Genomic DNA, 21,139 nt, shown 5'->3' with positions numbered 1-21,139 from the left:
GTCACTATTAGTAGATATAATACTTATTTAAATATTCAAGAAAGCAATAATCTGTACCCAAATTCTATTTCAATAGGGATTTTTTAGGAAATTTACTCAATTTTAGGGAATTTTCTAAAATGTACAAAGACCAGGAGAATTTTCTGTTAAACCAGTAGAAATTGGAAAAATTCAGTAATCTACTGGAAAATTTAGTTGAGTCAGCAGCTATGTATTATGCTTTTTTTACATAGCTGCCAAATAATATTTTAAAGCAGAAATTTGTACAACAATTTATCATATTTTCTAGTAGTAGTTAACACATTATAATAGTAAGCTATTTATTTAATTATGTGATCCTTAAGCTAATTAAACCAGATATTTTAAACAAATATCCATAATCGTTAAAAACTACATTGTTGCAAAAATAAAAATTTCCTAAGAAAAATTTAACCAATAAAAATAAAATTTTAACAAGGTATTTTTTTACACGAAAATATTTATAATAGTCAGTATTTATAGTATATATTTATGGTATCTATTTATAATAGTTAGTATTTACAATAATTAGAATCAAACTTATGAACACAAATAATTATATCCATCTACAATTATCCTCACAATGTTTAAAACTATTTAAAAGAAGAACAGTCACATAAATTATTTAGGTTTAAGTGGTTCACAAGTATGCTGAAACATGCCATTTTGTGACAGCAGAGACTGCAAAACAAAATTGCAAATAAAAAAAACAAAACAATACTATTTCTTTACAATTATTGTTAGTCCTAGGGACCAACAATCCATGCATAATGTACTGTTTAGATAATAAAATGGTGGTTTAGGATCAAAGACCACCATTAATTTCAAGCCCTTTAAACAACTGAATCTCCAATGATAAACTATTGAATGATTTATACAAAACAAAGATGTATAATATAAAAAGACATTTTTTTAAATAAAAAAGAAGCAAAAATCTGAAAATTTTCTGGTACTATATTAACTTTTATTTGTTTAAATTTAAACTATTCTTATAAAACTTATATAAAGAATTCATTAAATATAGTTGCTTTAATTTTTTTCAGCTTTTTCTATTGTCTTGGTAGAAATCTAAACCTTGTAGTAACAACTTTCAATGGCAATAGGTTACGATAACTCACTATTTCTTAATATACAAATACCATCACTATTAAAACACATATTAATTCTTTTGATAAATTTTACAGTTAAATAGATGCATTTGCCACAAATAATATTTATAGCAAAACTTAAGTTAGCTGCATTGTTACTTGCAACATTTGTCAAAACATTAACAATTAAGTGAATGCATAAGTTGTTTATAGTAAAGTTAGAGTTAGTGGTATACTTTTTAACATGATTGGATACAGCAATAACAATTAACTGAAGAATGCATATGTAACAATAACTGTTTATTCGAAATGAAGTTTGTAGAGCTGCTTTTTTACACTACTAGATATAATGTAAGCAATTAAATAAGATGTGCATGCAACAGAGGATTTTAGAAATATATAGATTGTTATTTACACTGATAATTACTGACTTCTAAATAGTGGTGTACTCAATGGAGTCAAGAGGGGATATGTGTCCTCAGTTGCCAGCCTTATTGGACTGCTAAATTCATGAAAAATATTTAAAAATGAATTCCAGAGAAACACTTTTTTCTTTTTAGTATCCTCAGTTTCATTTGTTGATCGCAGGTCCCATAACTTCTTCAAATTTTTATTAAATTTAACTAAAATTTGAACAGGGTGTTAATTGATATTGTTATTTGTTCTGCATGGCGTGTTTTTCTTAAAGTTATGTTTCTTATAAAAAATTTAATTAGCGATATGTTGACTGTAAAATGTCTTTAGATAAAACGCTCATCAATCAATAAAAAAACAATAAACACAATCAGAAACATTTAAGAATAGAAACTGCATTAGTAACACACTTTTCTCAATTTAAAACATAATCGAATGAAAATTTGGAAAGTCATCGAGTTAATCGTTTTTAAAATGATTATGAAAAGTTGTAAAAATTTATTCTACGCAAAAACGAAACAAAAATTGCTGTTAAACTTAACTACGCCTCTTTTCCAAACTTAGTAGAAAATCTCCACCAAAATTTACACATCAAACAACGTGTTTTATTCAAAACACATTTCAAAGATCGAAAGTTTTAAAAGTAGCTCGACTGAATACAACAAGCAGCAATGAACACAATTTATAAAATATATGATGAAATTATCGATTTTATTAACAAACACGCACTATTGTATGCTATTAAGTGCATGCATATCCTCATGCAGTAAATATATAAATATTTTAAAGCGATAGCTCGTTTATAAACAAGCAAAATAACACAAAATTATAAAATATTGGACTTGTTGCAAAAAAAGATATGACAAAACTACTCTTAAGTTTAAAAAAAAAAAAGCGATCGAATAATTATTGGTCAAAAATATTAGTAACCTCATTCATCAGAATCCTTTAACCGCAATAGTACAGGAAAATTTTTCGAATTAAACGCTCAAAAATATCCTAATTTGTTATGTTCATACAATATGGACAAAGAACACTAATAGGTAAAAAAATCATAGAAATACAAGCTAAACGCACTTTGAATTTCCGTCGATATCATACAATATCTTTATGGAATAAATTAAAGCTCATTAGATTTAATAAATAATAATAAAATCACGATAATAAATACAGTAATTAATAAGGAAGGCACTGCTATATTCGTCGTTTCTATAGTGACAGGGGCGAAAGCATAACATAGAGTTGAGTTGTTTGAAAATATTAAACGATACAGGATTGAATTGCCTGCGGTTAATACGTCATCAAGGAGCTTTGAGGCGTGTGCGCGCTATTGCGTTAGTGAGAATGAAAAGTTGCCCATTCAGCTTTCGATTAGGTATTTTTTTTAGCTAATTTTCCTAAAAACCAAATAAAAGGGAAATCAATTCTGGAAGATGCATCAAAGTTTGATTTATAATGTGCAATTGACTTTATTCTTGATAGTGCTTCGTGTTATCAACAGAAAAGGACAGTATTTGAAGAGGTTCAACTTTCGATAGAAGCTTTGCTTTGATTGATTTCTATTTTTACATCATTTTATTTTTAGATATAATTATTTGTTTTCGATGGCAAAAAATTTGAGGCAATTTTTCTCTTTTTGGGTGCACTATTAATTGTCGTAGGTACTTTATTTACGTCGCACTTGAGCTGCCCAAAGAGCTGTTGGTGACGGTCTGGGAAACATCCCTGAGGATAATTCGAAAACATGCCATCACAATTTTGATTCCCTGCAAAAAAGATGACTCCTTCACTTCTCCGCTCCGATCTGCATGTAAAGTCTAGCATTTCACTGTCGAACAGTTTAACGAGGACATATATCACGCACCCTCGGTCCCTACAAGGGCTGATCAAAGTTGTCAACCACTAACTCACTGACGGCGGCCAGTGATGCTTGACTTAGGTGTTTTATTACGAATCGTCGTTTAACGATCAGTCCACTGCGGGACGCATTATTTGTTAAAGCACTAATTTGTTAACTGGAATTAAGATGTTTAAATTTCCTGAAGGCCCATCAAGACGAATTCAAAGGAGTAATGCGTTTAGGAGGAATGATTGAAACAAAAATAATCAAGTTCTGTTGTGAGATAAAAGAAGACAGCAAGATCTTCTGTAGGTTTTGCGATAGATGGTGAATAAATCTATTATTAGTTCAATATAAAATGCCCTAGACACAGGTGCGGTTTCAAAGGGGGAGAAAAACCGGTATATATCTGAAAATAAACCGGATTGTTTGAGATTTTTTTTTTTTTTTTTTTTTTTTTTTNTTTTAAATTCCTAGAAATTTTCAAAATTACATTCTTGAGTCCTTTTTAATTTTATTCAAAAGCTGTCTATGTTTATCCAGCATATTATTATTCTTTTACATTTTTTTATATTTCTAAGAATAATTAAGACAATATAATATAGTAAGATTTCATTATTCCATTAATTACTCTCATAAATTTTCTTGACCAAAAATTGAACTATGATTATTGAAATGAAATTTGATAAAAAAAAGTAAAGGTCTTGTAAATACAATACAAGATTATAATATGTCATATTAAGTCTATTTTTCTAATTAGAATTAGATGGTAAATAAGAATAAATATCATAAATTTTTATTCGTAAATGCAAACAACACACCATCTGTAGAGGAAATAAAAATCTGTAGGTGACAATATTTTTACCATTTATTTACGCAAAAGGAAAAAATCTTACAAACGAAAAAGGCGAATGAGGAAGAAAACAAGGAAATATGCAAATTATTTCTGTGGTGTATTTCAATTGCTTTTTTTAAAATGGGTTTTATTTACATTGCATTTCAAGTCATTTACTCAACATTCAAATTTTTATAAACGAAGTTCATTTGATATTATTACTAGCTGAATACCTGTTATTCGTACGGGTGAATAAAAGAGAAAATCATTAATAAATCAGTACAGCACAACACTACAAAATTAAGCAGAAAACTAAATGGCCTATACCGACTCAATTAATACAGTTTAAGTAATTCCAATTATTTATTTTTAAATTATTACTTGTTGCCCTACCCGGTGCCTTTGCGCTATTAAATTAAGCAAAATACGTTTCTTTTGTAGTTCATCCAATCAGAATAAAGATTAACTGTATTAAGTATCACTTGGCAAGATGCTATTGCTAGCAGCAAAGTCATAATAGTCAAAATTTACCAATATCAAGCAATTTTCTCCGGTATTTATTCGTTGCGAAGAGCCGTAATATATTCCACAGTATCTGTATTAAAACTGTTCAGTATTGGTGCAGTTTTAATAATTACCAAATATATATCTATATAATACTTTGTACCTAGATTAGTATATTTGGCACCTATTACATTTTCTCCAACATTTGAATTTTGTGCGAAATTCATTTAAAAGTGATAGGTGGATTATAAAAACCGAAATCTTTAAAAAAATTAGAATTCTTATAAGATTTTGATAAGGACTTTAGAGCATTACCATTAACGTATTGTTCAAAATATTTATGAGTAGTGGTGGAAGAAATTATTTTAATTCTAGTAATTTAATACACTTTTTGCTGTCACTATTTTTTTAAGCTTCATCTTAACAAATATGTACAACATTTCTGTTAATTTTTACTTTCTTGTATTCTTTCTCGTATTGTTACTTTCAATGTATAACCTATTTTCTTTAAAATTTCAATTGCAAATAGCTTTTAATTAATTAATTTTATAGCAACATGATCTATGTACATTTAATTTTGTTTAAAGTAATTGAAGAATTTAATTACTATAAACAAAAGAAATAGGATGAAACTAGGTTTGCTTTCCTTTGCTCAGATGTTTCAGACGAACGGGTACTCGACCGAGTTGCCGTAGTCTTCTTTCCCAATTCTCGGATGTTTCTGAAACTTGGGTAGCTCTCTTTTGAGCGTTTGAGGTGTCAAACGACTAATAACGCTTCGTTAAAATGGTATAGTTGTGAAAATACTCCTCCTCACAAACACAAGGAAATTTCGATGTCGTAGATGTGCTAATTCTAAACCATAATGCGACCCATAATGTGAATATATATTTTTCCCTTCTTATATATAAAGGAGAGTCATTATAGGACACCCTGAACACATCTATGCTCACAAAATCTCGTAAACGCTTACAAAATGAAAAAATACTTGAGTGCACAAAATGAAAAATACAGTCAATTCGCTATAACTCGAAGTACGATAACTCGAATATTACTATAACTCGATTCTTTTATGAGGTCCCGACGCTTTCATCTTCAATTTCATGTTAATTATTCTCGATTACTCGAATTTTATTCCCTTTAACTCGGTTTTTTTGGATCTTTTGAAGCAAGAAAAAAAAAACCTAGGAGCTGATATCTTGTCCCTTCCTTTGTAACACACACACAATGTCTTTCGCACTCTTCATGGAGAAGCTAAAGCTGTCCCTCTTGAAGTATGTGAACAGTGGTTAAATGAAACGTTACCAAATTTACTTCAAGGATACAGTTAAAATGATGTTTTCAATATTGATGAAATGGGTTTATTTTTTAAATGTCTTCCAAATAAGACTATGATGTTTAAGGATGAAAACTGCTCAGGGGGTAAAATGAGCAAGGAACGTTTGACTGTCCTAGTTGGAGGAAATGCGTCTGGGACAGAGAAATTGCCCTTACTTGTTATCGGAAAATACCGAAATCCCCGATGTTTCAAGAATGTAAAAACGTATCCTTTGGATTACAAGTCTAACAAAAAGTTTTGGATGACATCAGTTTTATTTGAAGACTATGTAAGAAAATTGGATCGGAAATTCTTCACTAAAAAAAGAAAAGTGATACTCTTTATGGATAAATGCACAGCGCATAGTGATCTACCTAATTTGAAAGCAGTAAACTTGCAGTTTCTCCCGCCAAACACAACAGCAAAGTTGCAGCCGATGGACCAGGGTATCATAAAGTGCTTCAAACAGTCTTATCGTAAATGGCTTGTCAGAAAAATGATCTTAAATATTGTAAGCATTTAGAAGATTTGTAATTAATAAGCATTAATTAAATAATCCGACAATATTTTGAAACTCCAAAACCGAAACTAACGGTAAGTCGAACTTCCGATATGTCGAAGTTTTTCGTCAGTCCTATCAGATTCGAGTTATCGCGAATTCACTGTATAGAATGAAATGTGAGAGATGTACAAAATAGCGTTTTCTTTCGTATATGATATTTTGCTGGTAATATGATTTTAATCTCTTTTTAGATACCCGTTTCTTTGTAAAATTTGACATTGATGTGTATTTTAATTTATTATTCATTTTGTTTACTGCAAATGGATTAAAATCGCGTAACAATCTCGAAAAGATATAATTTCCGTGAGAAAAGTTCCCCTTGAATTCATATCAGAATTTCCGCTAAGATAATCACCGTTCTCTTATTATTTATCTCACAATGAATCTAGTTTTATGGCAAGGTATATGGTTAGAAATTTTACGGGATTTTTTTAAAAAAATTAGTGGACAATTCTTCATGTTTACAATACCTGCGAAGGTTACTCATTTTAATATTTCAACATAGCTAAGTGCTTTAATTTTTTTTTTCATTAGTACAGCACATACAAAGCAGCATAGTACCATTCTCTTGTCTAATTTAAAAAATAATATTTAAAACCTTCAGTAAAAATGTACTTTCATTTAATTGTAAAAGTGAAAGTTTTGGGAAAATAGAACAAAATAAATTAATTTATATTACAATTTACTGGAAAATTAAGTTTACATGCGTAAAAGTTTGATAAAAATAAGAAATTGGATTTTTAATTTGTGACATCTTTCAACATCGTAATGTCTAAAGTGTCGGAAAAAAGAAAATCTTAAACATTTTAAACATAATTGCATAATAATAATAATTTTTTTCTGGCCAGCCTCCAAAAAAATTGACAAGGTTCAGGCAAATGCAAAAATAATCTTCTCCCCCCCCCCCTGGCAGCAAAAAATTTGTTTTTATAAAAGGTAAGTTCAAGAGCTAAGTGCAGAGTTGATTAATTTATTTTATTACTTCCTCTTCTGTGGATAGAGATTGAATTAGCGCTTACACGCAAATGGGACACCCTTCCCTAGTGTACCCATTTATATAGACCAAGTGTCCCTTTTATATATTTTTTTTCTGTCTGACGCACTAATTACAGACTAAAACATATTTTGGTGATATTTCAATTATAAAAAACAGTGTAATAGTTACTAAAAAAATCTGTTAGATTATCGGAAGTATATTTGTGCTGAAATATAAATCCAAAAAAAAAAAAAAGTAATTTGAAAGTAATTCGAAAACTTAACAGTAATTGATTTTGTAATTTAAATAAATTTTAATGACGAAAAACTGTTTCTCTTAGATCTGGGCAACAGCAAAAAAGTTCAAATTTGAAAAAAAAATTAATGTTTGGAAGTGATCCGTGATTGGAATATTTTGCCTTTAGCACAGAACAAGACACTGGTGTTTCGTGATGCATTCCGCAACCATAAATTATTAAAATGCTAAATATAATATTTTTCACTTATTTTGACCTAAATTGATACTAAATAATGAAGAAAAAAATGAAAAATACGCTTAATAAAAGTTGTGTGTCAAAGGGTTAAATGAGACTTTCATAGAAATGGTAACAAAATCTATCAATGGTAATCCAAAATGGTAAAGTTATCGTAACTAAGTACATGAAAGAATGCACATTTGCTTTTATTCGACATTGTTAAAAAAAAAAAACAGCTCTTTTTTTAAAAATTGAATACATAGATGTATCCATTTCAATCTGAATGCATCGAATTTTCTTCAGTGACTATTTTCGAGTAGTTTTAAAACGACGAGCGTTTTTCTAAAAGAGGTTTAAATCATTTTGAAAACTAATATTGAGATTATTAACACTTCATTGATCTCCAATTGTTTACAGAAACTATGTCGTGTCACCTGCTATTATTTTGTAGTTGAATACGGAAGTAAAGTAAAACATTCTAAGTATTAATTTGCTGCCAAAACGGTTTTGACCGATGACTCAACATTGCAAGTGCAATAACAAGTTAACTCGTCATCGGCAATAGCTTATAGAAACTATGTCATATCTCTTGCTATTATTTTGTCGTTGAATACGGAATTAAAGTAAAACATTCTAAGCATTAATTTACTGCCAAAACGGTTTTGACCGATGACTCAACATTGCAAGTGCAATAACAAGTTAACTCGTCATCGGCAATAGCTTATAGAAACTATTTCATATCTCCTGCTATTATTTTGTCGCTGAATACGGAATTAAAGTAAAACATTCTAAGTATTAATTTACTGCCAAAACGGTTTTGACCAATGACTTGTTAAATCGACATTGCAAATGCAATGACAAGTTAACTCGTCCTCGTTCAATAATGTTGAGGTATGAAAAGACGAGTTAACTCGTCCTAGGTCAACATTATGTTAATTATTATTCAGGAATGGTATTGCGTGCCTCTGTGATTAAAGCACTGAGTTATCAATATGAAGAACTGGTACTTAATTTTCCGTGGCTGCCTAAAGCACGTACGGCTTCGGATCCAGATGAGTTCCATTTCGTCTATGTAGTAAAGGCGGCTGGTGTGCAATGCTAATCCTTTTGTCGTTAAAAGCTAAATTGTGAAGCCTTAACCTCCCTCTTCTACGGATAGTTAGGGGGGATGATTTGCCTTGTTTTATTCAGGAAAGACCTATTCGATAGTTTTCTATAAATATCTAATGTTAGGCTAAATAAAATAGAATATTCATGGGAAAGAGGAACAAAAAAACCAGTCTATACCTTAGAGGAGTCTTATCATTCCTCTAAGATCTATACAGCAAGTTTATAAAGAAGTGCGTTTATGATGTTACATGGGGCAGCTTTTCCCTCCTAATTAAATGCTGCCCAGACTCACTTTATACTTCTCATATCAAGGATATATTGATTCTTTGTCGTTATGAAAGGAAAGAAAAATTTACTATATATCTACTGCGCCAAACCGAAAAATCATAGTCGTTTTTAACGTTTGAAGACTACTTGCATGATATAAATAAACGGAAAGTGTTCACTATTAAATATTTTCATATAGGCATTTACCATGTTCTGCATTCTGATAGGCAGTGATAACGATAATAGTAAGGGCTTATCTACACAAAAACTAAACAGAAGCATAAGAGAGCTGCGAGCACGTGAATTGTTTTCATTGTTTTCAAATTTTCAAGGATCTACACCACACCTTAGTCATGCGTTATAACATTGATATCACAGTGATATCACAGTGTGTTATAACATTGATATCACAGTGATATCACAGTGTGTTATAACATTGATATCACAACAAATGCATTGTTAGACACCTGCGATCAACTATGTAAAATTTGAAGTCTTCAGCTGCCGTACGATGTATATGCTTCTAAACGTTTTATTTATTTAGTTAAACCTTTTATTTATTGATTCGTTGTTTTATAGATTCAATAATTCATAGATTTACTAATATAACAATTCACTAAGTCCTTGGTTCAACAATACACTGATTCCTCGATTCGCTAATTTACCGATTCCTAGATTTTAGTTAACAGAATTTCTATTAGAATTCCTTTACGTTTATTCTGTGGTTAATGCCAAGAGTTGATCTCATAAACCACACACATAAATTACTTCTTTTAAATTAATACTACTTTTGAAATAAGATATTAGGTCGTTTTACATAATTATAGGTTATGTTATTGGTAGATTCGATTATTGGTTATATTATTAACTTACCTTACTTATACCATTCTTTCAATATTGATGGTTAGTGTTACCTCCTCCCCCTGGGTACGAGGAAGTAAAATTTCAATTTAAGTAAAAACGTATGTTAGATACATAAGATGATGATATAGACTTAGCCGAAATAAATGACTGCATTTTAAAAATATTATATTTTAAATACATTATATACGCATTTTAAATATATTATATTTTAACTATATTATATTTTTAAAATACACGTTACATCGAAATTTAAGAAAATATAAAAATTATTTTTTCATTTACAAATGTTTGGTGTGTTGCTCTATTATTACTTGACAGACATCTAATCTATAACCAAGTTTTTTCCAGACTTTTTTGCAATTTCAATCATTTCCTGCATTGCAAATCATTTATAACTAATGATTTACGGCGCGTTTTTTAAGTTCTTGCAGCTTTTTCAGAATCTGAGGCTCCTAATTAATGTTTGAGACGCAATTTCATAATAAAAAAATTACATTACGTAAATTTTGGAGGGTCTAAGCAATTATGTAAATTATGTTAAATCCCTGTACTTCACACGCTCAAAACAGTTCTTATGAATTACTTATTTTGAAAACACAGCAACATAAATAGCTCTGGGGTTGCGTCATGAACCATTAGTAATATGAGGCAACAAAATATGCGAAACGAACTTGATTATATACTGGATGTTAGAACGTGAAGCAAAAACTTCACACATCAAACATATGTAACAGAAAAAAAGGAACTTGATACATTTATCTTTAATTTCGTGCGTAACTTATACTTAGTTTTATTATTACAATTCTATTATTATTATAATTGTTATAATTTCGTGCGTAACTTATATACTTTAACCTGATAATAACACATTTCATAATGAAGAAAATGATTATGAATTATTTCTTTTGGAAGCTTGAAATGTGTAGATTGTGTGCATGTATTCAAAAATAAGGATTTGCTGAATGAATTTTGATCGAAAACGGATTTCTAGAAGATAACTCGATTACCGATATTAAACCTCCATTAATAATATAAAATTTATAGTAAAAAGAAAAAAATGAATGCGCAGAAACTTAGAGTAAACTATAAAGTTTCAAATGTTGCAAGAATTTTTTCAAAATAACAAATATTGCATATATAATGCATAAAAATTATTAGCAGAAAACGCTGTCATAGAAAAAGGCATTGAAAGGGGAAGTAACGCGTCCTCTTAAGCTTCTAACCTGCATCCTCTAGCAAGCTCCCTTGCATTTACGCTCGCACTTCCATTACTAAGAAACTTAAATGTTCGATAAAACCGGTTTAAGAAAGCTCAAGTGCACCTTTTTCGGAACGTTTAACATTTGCTAGTGGAAACAAGGTATAATTTTATAGTTTGTCTCTAGAAAGAATTCCCCTCTCCATAAAATCCAAGACTGTCTGCTGCATTGGCAAAAAGAAATAGATCATTTTGAAAAGGGGATCTCCTCTCTCCCTTGATTCCTTTTCTCTCATCTACCCGAGCCAAAACCTGTCTTAAATATTGACCTAGCACCTCTACTTAGAATAGTTAAACCTCGCAACCATAGTAACAGCTATTGCTCCAGACGAATGGTGGAGGAGTTCTTTCAATGGGTAGACTAAAGTACGTGTAATGCTTCTAAAATACAAAATATTTGGAATTTTGTTATTCATGTATACTAGCCCTGTATTTCTTCAATATTTTTTATTATTGAAACCCAGTGACTGTACATTGAACCTAAAATCTGTTCAAAATTGCTACAAACGTACAAGATCATTAAGAAATATTACATATGATCGATATGGTGATAGGAAGTGTGGTCTAATTTTTGGTAATTGGATAACATTTTTTTTCAATTTGTGGTCCAATTTGTAATGGTCTAATTTGATACTAGTGTAATAATACATTAGTAGGATTTAATAGTCAAGATACTCATGTTACAGTTCAACTTGAGGCAACATTTTGCATCATTACATTTTTAAAAATATCTGCATATCAGAATATCATTTAAGATTCTTACCGTCCTTATCCAATTTCCCTCGCTTAGGGTTCAAAACTAAATCCGTTTCAGAAATTACGATATAATCTTCTTTCATTTCTGCTGAAACTTTTTCAACCACTTCGATAATATCGCCATTTATCTCACACCAAACAAAGCATATTAACAAGCATTTAAATAAATAAAGGAGCTTGTTTCTCCCAAACGAGTAGGGTATTTTATTCAAACTCATGTTCGAAAATTAAACTAAAACAACTTGCTCAGACGGTAGTAAAGAAATATAACAACTGTAAAGGATTTAGGAACTTTCCTTTTGTTTTGATTTTGTCACATTGTGATTTGCGTTGCATTTTATGCCGTCAGACACTTTTGATATTTCGAAGGTTTTTATCGTTGTCTCTTAGCAACTACCAAGTGACTTATGATAAGCAATAAGGTGATAAGAAGTTTACTTAGTAAGGAAGGAGTTGAATTTTCAGTAATAAGAAAGTTGTTATTTCATAACACTGCCTTGAAAATACTTATTATGCACAGCAAGCATATTTTTGATCTAATGATATCTTCACGTACATTTACTAATAATTGGATTAACATATACAAAGAGGCAATCTTAATGACTTGACTTAAATGGTTAAAACTTAATTATCCAAGACTAATTTCTTGAAAAATATAATTTTTAAATATTATTTGCTAATTTTATAATTTAGTTTAATAGCGATTTAAGATATTTTTACTAGTATAATGTATATTAAGTTTTACTTCATTTTAAACTATGTAATTCTAAATAAAAAATTGATATTGGAGCAAAATCATTTAAACAGTTTCTAAGAAATCGAATTTCTAAAAAATCGTAATTAAGGTGATTAGTTTGTCATGATAGGTACTTATTGTTATTCGTCCAAATGGCATTTGAATTTCATAACGTTTAAAATTATTAAACCCTTATAGTATAACTTTTTGTTTCCAAATGTTATCAATAAATATTATTATTGACATCTTTTTTGACACTAGAAAGACTGAAATATCTAAATTTCCCTAAAGCAGTCAAAATGACTGCATAGTGAAAGAATAACTAATGTATAAAAAAATTTGTTTAAAATTAATTTTTAATATTTTTGAAATTATTTTCAGTTATATAATAAGTAATTAGTAAAATGATGTAAAACAATGATGTATATACATCATTGTTTATCTAATTGAAATTAAAAAGCAGTCAAAATTACTTCCCTGGGCAATCTAGAGTTAAACATTAATTTTTAATTCCCTAACTGCATATTATAATCCTTAAATGAAAATACTACAAAACTTCTAAAAATAATCAAAATTTCGAGAGGCTGGGCACCAGCATTGGCTAAATGCATTAAACGTAAAAAAATTATATGCCTGAATAACGTAAAAAATTATATGCTTGAATGTAAATAGAAATAAAAGTAAAATAGTCGGTAATATATAGTATTACATTTAAGGTTTAGTTCAATAATGTTTCAAAGCCTGTGTCGAAGTATTCAGAAAATAAAAGTTTTAAACAGCAAAAATAAATATATATATTTGTCTAGTCTTAAAAAAGTAAAATAAAACTGATTGACATTCAAAAGTCTATTTAAATTATCTATTAAATGTGTCATACGAATGTAAAAACGAATTTTAATTTCTTTTTTTTTAACGTAAATATTCATTTACTTGATTATCTGTCTTTTAGTTCTTCAACAGAGCCATTGAGCTAAATTATTGTTTTGGATTTTACTTTTTGCTATTATCACAGTAAAATTTCGCTTCGTTTTGGAAAATAAAAAAAATTACAAATGGAATTAATTCGCTTGCAATAGAACGTTTGAATTGCTAACACGATTATAACAAAGTTACCAATTTTTTTACTGTCCATTAAAACCACAATTGGGCTAACTAGTATTACTTATTTTGCTTAAAATGCCAGCATATGTTACGCAGAATATTTAAATACACTACGATACCCATTTTCGGCAAATCAGAAAAATTTCTCAAAACGCCCAAGATCTGAAAAAATGTGAATATGTTACAGGCAAATATTAAATCCACTCTCACTTGAGCAATAACTGTCTAGACTTACATATAATCTTGATTATTGACTGCATAACTAAAAATCTTAAAATACTTGAAATTCCACTTATTTAAAAAGTGCGACCAGCTGGATACCAGAGGCTACTAGTAAATTATAATTCTCCATTTTTTTAAAGTAAGAATATTAATAAAGAAAAACAATTTTTTTTTATAAAATGTATTAATACTTTTTAAAGAGCCGAGATGGCTCAGGGGATAAAGCGTCCGCCCTCCAATGAGGTGAACCGGGTTTGAATCACAGCGTTGTCTGGTCGATACGAAACCGCCCTCTCGACTAACACCGACCACAGTGCTGACGTAAAAATATCCTCTGCGGTAGACGGATCATGGGTTAGAGTCCCCTTGCCGTCAGGCAAACCGTGGGTGATGCTCGTGGTCTTCCTCTCCATGTAAAGCAAATGCTGGTTAGTTCCATTAAAACGCTCTCCACGAAGGCAAAATTTCTCCCAATACTTGATCCGGGAGTTCCCTCGTCTTCTGGATTGGGTTCAACATTACAAGGGTACGGAGTTGAACATTAGTAGTCGTAAACCCAAAAGTTGGGTCTGCTGTTCAACGATGGTTATAAAATAAAAATAAAAAATAAAAAAAAAGAACAATTTAAAAAAACTGCTCACATTTCGATTTATGACATTTTTGGGAAGGTGAGGAAACGTCCGAGATCTGAAAATAAGAATATGTAAGAGACAAAAGTTAAATCCACTCCTACTTGAGCAATAAGAGTCTAGACTTATATATTATCTTCATTTTCGACTGTATGAATTCAGAAGTACTTGAAATTCTATTTATTTAAAGAGTGTGACCAGCTTTCTTGAAGGCAGATAGTAAATTATAATTTTTCATTTTTTTAATCGGAAGAATATCAATAAAGAAAAACAGTTTTTCCTTTTAATAAAATGGACTAATACTTAAAAAAAAATAATAATAACTGCTCACATTTCGACTTATCACATTTTTGAAAAGGTGAGTTAGTTAAAAAACTTTTCTTTCTTTTTTTTTTATCCAAATTAATTTATGGTAGAATTTGCATGTAGTGGAAGATAAAGTAAAGGTATTTTCTAGAATTTTTTTAGTATTTTTGATCAAGAAGCAGACCTCAAAGCAAAACAAATGTCACGTAATACTTTTGTCCTCTATCTTTCCATCTAACCTTTTAATTTATAATTATATCATATCACTAGAAAACAATTAGTTTTAATCCTTTGTTTTTCTGTTATTTTAACGGAAAGTGTTGAAGAGTGTTTCAAAGCTTTCGAGATAAGATGGTGATTTATCTGTGAAAGCTTTCTAAAGCGGACGAATACTTCAAATTTGACATAACCAAGCAAAGAATATTTACTCTCTATCTTTTCTTTTATTGACGTATTTGTTCATTTCATTTTATTGAAATTATGCTCAAGTGTAATCGATGAAAAAGAAAGAAAAAATACAGTTTTTGATAATTTGGCAGGCGTTTAAAACTGCTAAGTAGTCTGCGTGGTTAAATTTCTTTATTGACGTGTTTTACAGACGAAAATGATAAGATTTTAATAAACTCAGTTTTGATGCAGGAGTGAAATTAAATGATAATAGAATAATAAATTATGCGCCAATGTAATCAATATAAAAAAGAGAAAAATAAACAAGATTTTGATGTTATAGCTGGTGTTTAAAATTGTTACATAGTCTACGTGCTTAAATTTCTCTATAGACAAAAGAATATAATTTATGGATGAAAATGATTGATAAGATTTTAAAAGACTTAGTTTTGATATAGGCAAACTTTAAGAGTGAAATTAAATATTAATAAAGTATAAAATGTACGTAATTTATAGCTGAAAGTGATTGCTAACATTTTAATAGACTTAGTATTGATACAGGCAAACATTAAGAGTGAAATTAATAAAATATAAAATTTGCGTAATTTATAGTTGAAAATATAATAAGATTTTAATTAGACTCAATTTTGATACAGGCTAACGTTATGAGTTAAAATTACATTTTAATAAAATACTAAATTATGCGTCGATGCAATCGATATGGATTAAAAAAAAAACAAAGTTTTTGATAATTTAGCAGGCGTTAAAAATCGATACTTATTCTACCAGGTTAAATCTCTTTATAGACAAAAGTGCGTGTTTTATAGATAAATAATGATTGATGAGACTTTAATAGACTCAGTTTTGATATTTACTAGCGTTATAAGTGAAATTAAATATTAATAAAGTATAAAATTATCCGTCGATATAATCGATATAAATAAATGAAAAAACAAGACTTTGATAATTTAGCAGGTGTTTAAAATTGCTAAATAGTCTACGTGGTTAAGTATCTCTATCGAGAAAAGTACGTAATTTATAAATGAAAATTGTTGATAAGAATTTAATAGACTGAGTTTTGATATAAACTAACTTTGAGAATAAAATTAAGTATTGAAAGAAATATTTAAAAACTTTAAAAAGTGTATTTTCTTAATGGACTGTAAATGCAAAATGCACATAGAATTAAAAATATTGGAATCATCGCTTACGAAACATGTGGAAATTTTTTTTTGGTGGATATGGAAATTTATTACAAAAATGATATTACCTATAATTTTCGTTGACAAAAATAGAATTATTTGTCCTTTTTAGTTCGCTTACAAGACTTGCTTTTTAAAATCTGTAAACTTCTTTCAAACTTTATTTTATTTAATTTCAATTGAACTTAATCTATTTAAACTTTTAACAGCGTGTTTTTGTGGAATGTTGACACGGATTCTGAACTTTAATGAGATTCAATGGTCACTTAAAAAAGTGGTGAAAGATATGAAGAAAGTACTTATACGGTTTTATTTTATAATATAGCCGTAGATTATACAGTAATTGATCTAAAGTATAACTATTCGTATTGTTAAAAATCAAGCGCTTCGCGTTCTCGTGCCACAGGTCCTGGGTTCGATCCTCGGGCCGGGCAAGGTTGACTCAGCCTTTCATCCCTTCAGTGGGTCGATAAAATTAGTACCAAACATGCTTGGGAACTAAACACTGGAGGTTCCGCTTTCGGCTGACCACCTGACCAGAGCATCTGCTCCTGCACCTCAGAGCCCAAGGTCAAGAAAACTGAGATGGGCACAATAGGCCTTGGCCCTCTNGCCTTGGCCCTCTAGGGCTGTCGCGCCACTGAGTTTATTATTGTATCAGTCAAATCCGACTTGCTCTTGAATTGTTGGCCAGATCTGTAAACTTCGCTTCCTAACATGCCCCAAAGGTTTTCTACCGGATTCAGATCTGAGCAACGAGATGGCCATTCATCTCATTTGCTTTCATCCAGGATTTAGTTGAGCATGAAGTATGAGCTGCCGCAGTATCCTGTTGGAAGGTCCTGCCTCCGGACGTTATAAGAGGAGCAAGAGGCAATAAATTATATCCTAATATATCCTGATACATATTTGAATTCAATTTAGTTTGTTCAAATATGATTGAAGTAGTACGGCTTGCTGTAAAAGCTCTAAAACCATAACAGACCCACCACCAAATTGATGTTTGGAAAATAAGTGTGGCTTAGTCCGAAAGTCGTACCAAAAATATCGACAGCCGTCTGGACCATGCGAATTAAACTTCATATCAGGAAAGACCACATCACTCCCATTCGTACTTTTTTTATGATGTTTCTCTGCAAATGCCAAATGAGCAATTAGCTCTGCAAATGCTAAATGGTAACTGCATTTCATTTTTAATTTGTGCAGATGACTTCTAACCATACCAAGTAAGGTTCCAGATTCGTCTTTCTTGCCTTGATGAATTTTTGCTTTGCTTTCCAAGCCGCTGTTTACTGCCATAACTTTCAGGTTTCTGAAGAAAAAAAACTAATCACTTCTGCCTTGAGCCTTCTTATTTTTCTTGTAATTTGAGAACCACTCATGCCCATTTCTTTAATAGCTAAACTTCTATCTCGGTCCCCTTCGGATAAATGAGTCTCCCTTGGCATTGTAATGTGCGTCAAAGACATGCCATCGCAATTTTGATCCTCTGCAGAGGTGTTAATTTAGAAAAAGTGAGTTTAGGCAAATCTATGACGTCCTCTTAAGTCAGAGAGAAATCCTATTATCAAATAATTATACCGCTCTCAATTTTAGACTTGTCTGTGCATGCATTTTTTCTGCTTAAAATATCACTTCCACCATTTAAGGCATACCATTGATTATTTAAATTCTAACTTTACAGTAATTGATCTTAAGTATAACTATTCGTATTGTTAAAATCAAGCGCTTCTCGTTCTCGTGCCACAGGTCCTGGGTTTGATCCTCGGGCCGGGCAATGTTGACACAGCCTTTCATCGCTTCAATGGATCGATAAAATGAGTGGCAAGCATGCTTGTGAACTAAAAATTGGGGGTTCCACGTTCCAACAGGAACATCTGTTCCTGCATCCCAGAGCCTGAGGTCAAGAAAACTGATATGGGCACAGTAGGCATTAACCCTCTTTGGGCTGTCATGCCATTAAGTTTCGTTTCGTTTTTAAAATCGAGTAAAGCACAATTAATGCAGTTAACATCTGATTGCTTCGGTGTAATTATGAATACCATTATCAAAGCTGACATGAATAGTGAATAGAAGTATAGGAATATTGCAAAATCAATTGAGTTGCAACAGGATTTAACGAGCTAACAAGAGGAGATGAGCTAGGCTAAATATTGATAATAAGTTGTGGATTAGAGAAAGGGGGAGTAATGACAGAAAGGAAGTTGCAATCAACTGGAAATAAAGGATTAAAGAACAGAGTGATTGCATCTCAATGAGCCGATATAGTTCCGAATACCGAAGATGACCAGTTAGTCAGGGTACTACCCCCGACTCCCGCTGACCATCACGCTGACGAGAATTATTTCTAGTGACAGACGGGTGAGCATGGTTTAGATCTCTAACCATCTTTTGAAGTTAATTCTTGAAATTTTTTAAAATGTCGAGCAAAAAGTTTTCCACGAGGGCAAATTTGTCCCAATGCAGTTTCATTGTCTTCTAAGTTAGGTTCAAAATTATAAAGCTGTGGTGTTGAATATGGACATAGATAGCCGTATATCTGATATGGAGACACGGATTGGCTGATTAACTCCGGAAATATAAAATACAAGAAAACCGATACTGACAAAATATATCATAAATAACTCAGGTGTTTATCAATAATGGGATGTTTAAGGTAAAAGTAATTCAAGCTATTTGTAGGTGAAAAACTTTCACAAAATTAAGTAATCATATTAATTTTAAAATGAAATGCCCTTAACTCCAAGAGAATGAAAGTTTCTGACATTCTACTGCTATAACATTAATGAACTCGTATGTGGGTCATTCTCACAAAAAGGTGATTTTTTAAGTCCCTTAGAAATAAATATTAGGAAATACAACAGATTTCTTAATATTTTTCTTCACAATTTTTCGTAAAGTTCTAACTAACAAATCATATGCATTTCTGATAAATTTATTTAATATTTCATTCTTATTTTTAAATAAACATAACTTCAAAATCCCCTCCGTGGACGTCCCTACGTCTGTGACACAAAATAATTTTTAATGGCTGTTAAACAATTTAAATGTCATTTTAATGATTTTTGTAGTTTTAACTAGTTAAATGTTTATAGTATCTTTTTATTTAATATTTTTTTTAAAATTTATTTTTATAAAATAAATGACTTGTAAACTTTGTCCATTAAAAATGAAATCTCCCTCCATGGACAATTAATATAGTTCGGTAAATATGCAATAAAGGGCAGCATATGTGAAATCCCTATAAGACAGCTGCTGAGAAAGGTAACCATTCTATTTTCTAATGTTAACTATCAGTTGTTTTTGTTCTCTTTGGTGTCAGTTTTGGATTGTTGTGTTCAACTGGGGTTTGGCTAAGTTCTCACCGTATACTCCGTGAACATCATAAAGGAGGTAAGAGAAAATTATTTTATTTTTGATAGATGAATTTTAGATTGCAGAAATAGCATATTTAATAAAAAGAACTGCGCCATTTATGTAATTTTAAAATCAAAAATCAGTAAGATTCAAGAACTAGTTTTTGTCTCCTCCGTGGACGTCCCCTCAGTGGACATAACAAGTCCACGGAGGAGAAGACACGGTCACTGGAAGAGACTATGTGTTAGATAACCATAATACAATTTTAATAATTAAAAAACTATTTTCTTTTAATTGATATTGTTTAAAATGGAACAAATGTGTTAATTTGTTTGTATTTTTAAAGAAAATCAATTAAGTTTGACTTTTTCTTATCGGAGAAGTAAATAATGGGAATTTTTCTAAATAATTTCTGTGATGTTTAACATTTTTTTTTTCTCTTCAAATTTTAGGGAAAAAAATGACAAAACCAAAATGTAAAAAAAGAAAGCAATCAAATGTTCAAATGCAAGAGAGAAGGGAACAGAAAAAACTTAGCATGAGACTAGCTATAAAAAAAATAGACAGAAATTAAATGAAAACCCTATATTGTTTGAAGAAAGTTAAAAAAAAAAAAAGCAAGAAACTTTAAAATCTGTATCAGCAAAAGATTTAACAGAAAAATCATGATTAAATGTACTTAAATTTCTAGAAATTGACAGAGCAAGCCGTTTGTGCCCAGGGAAAAAAGAATAACAAGAAGAAAAGAGAAAAAACAAAAACGTTACTTGGATGACAGTATGTTCAACTTGCACAAAATGTTTATAAAAGAGTACCCTTAACACTCAACTTTCATGTGGAGTCTGAATTTTTATTTCAATAGTCTTTACATTTTAATTTATTAATATTCAGTAAGAGTTGGAGAGTTACTTAAA

The 21,139-nt window shown here is 30.3% G+C and overlaps 1 protein-coding gene across 7 annotated transcripts in view; it reads right to left on the bottom strand.

The window, feature by feature from the left end:
* Positions 1-21,139, bottom strand: part of LOC107453332 (uncharacterized) — a 53,950-nt gene that overhangs the window by 13,644 nt on the left and 19,167 nt on the right. Inside the window, exon 1 of one of the 7 annotated variants that reach the window (XM_016070112.3) lies at positions 12,293-12,641. The exons of 2 other annotated variants lie outside the window; for them this stretch is intronic. In XM_016070112.3, the coding sequence (XP_015925598.2) occupies positions 12,293-12,503 (211 nt within the window). In that variant the 5' untranslated portion in view covers positions 12,504-12,641. Of the gene's footprint in view, positions 1-2,597; positions 2,793-12,292; positions 12,642-21,139 lie in introns of those variants that run through there. 4 more of the 7 variants (XM_016070111.3, XM_071177105.1, XM_016070114.3 and 1 more) reach the window with 4 other exon arrangements.

The sequence above is a fragment of the Parasteatoda tepidariorum genome, chromosome 2 (assembly GCF_043381705.1).
Source record: "Parasteatoda tepidariorum isolate YZ-2023 chromosome 2, CAS_Ptep_4.0, whole genome shotgun sequence".
Classification (NCBI taxonomy): domain Eukaryota; kingdom Metazoa; phylum Arthropoda; class Arachnida; order Araneae; family Theridiidae; genus Parasteatoda; species Parasteatoda tepidariorum.
The sequence above is the reverse complement of the archived record's forward strand: the minus strand, read 5'-3'. Positions and strand labels throughout refer to the sequence as shown.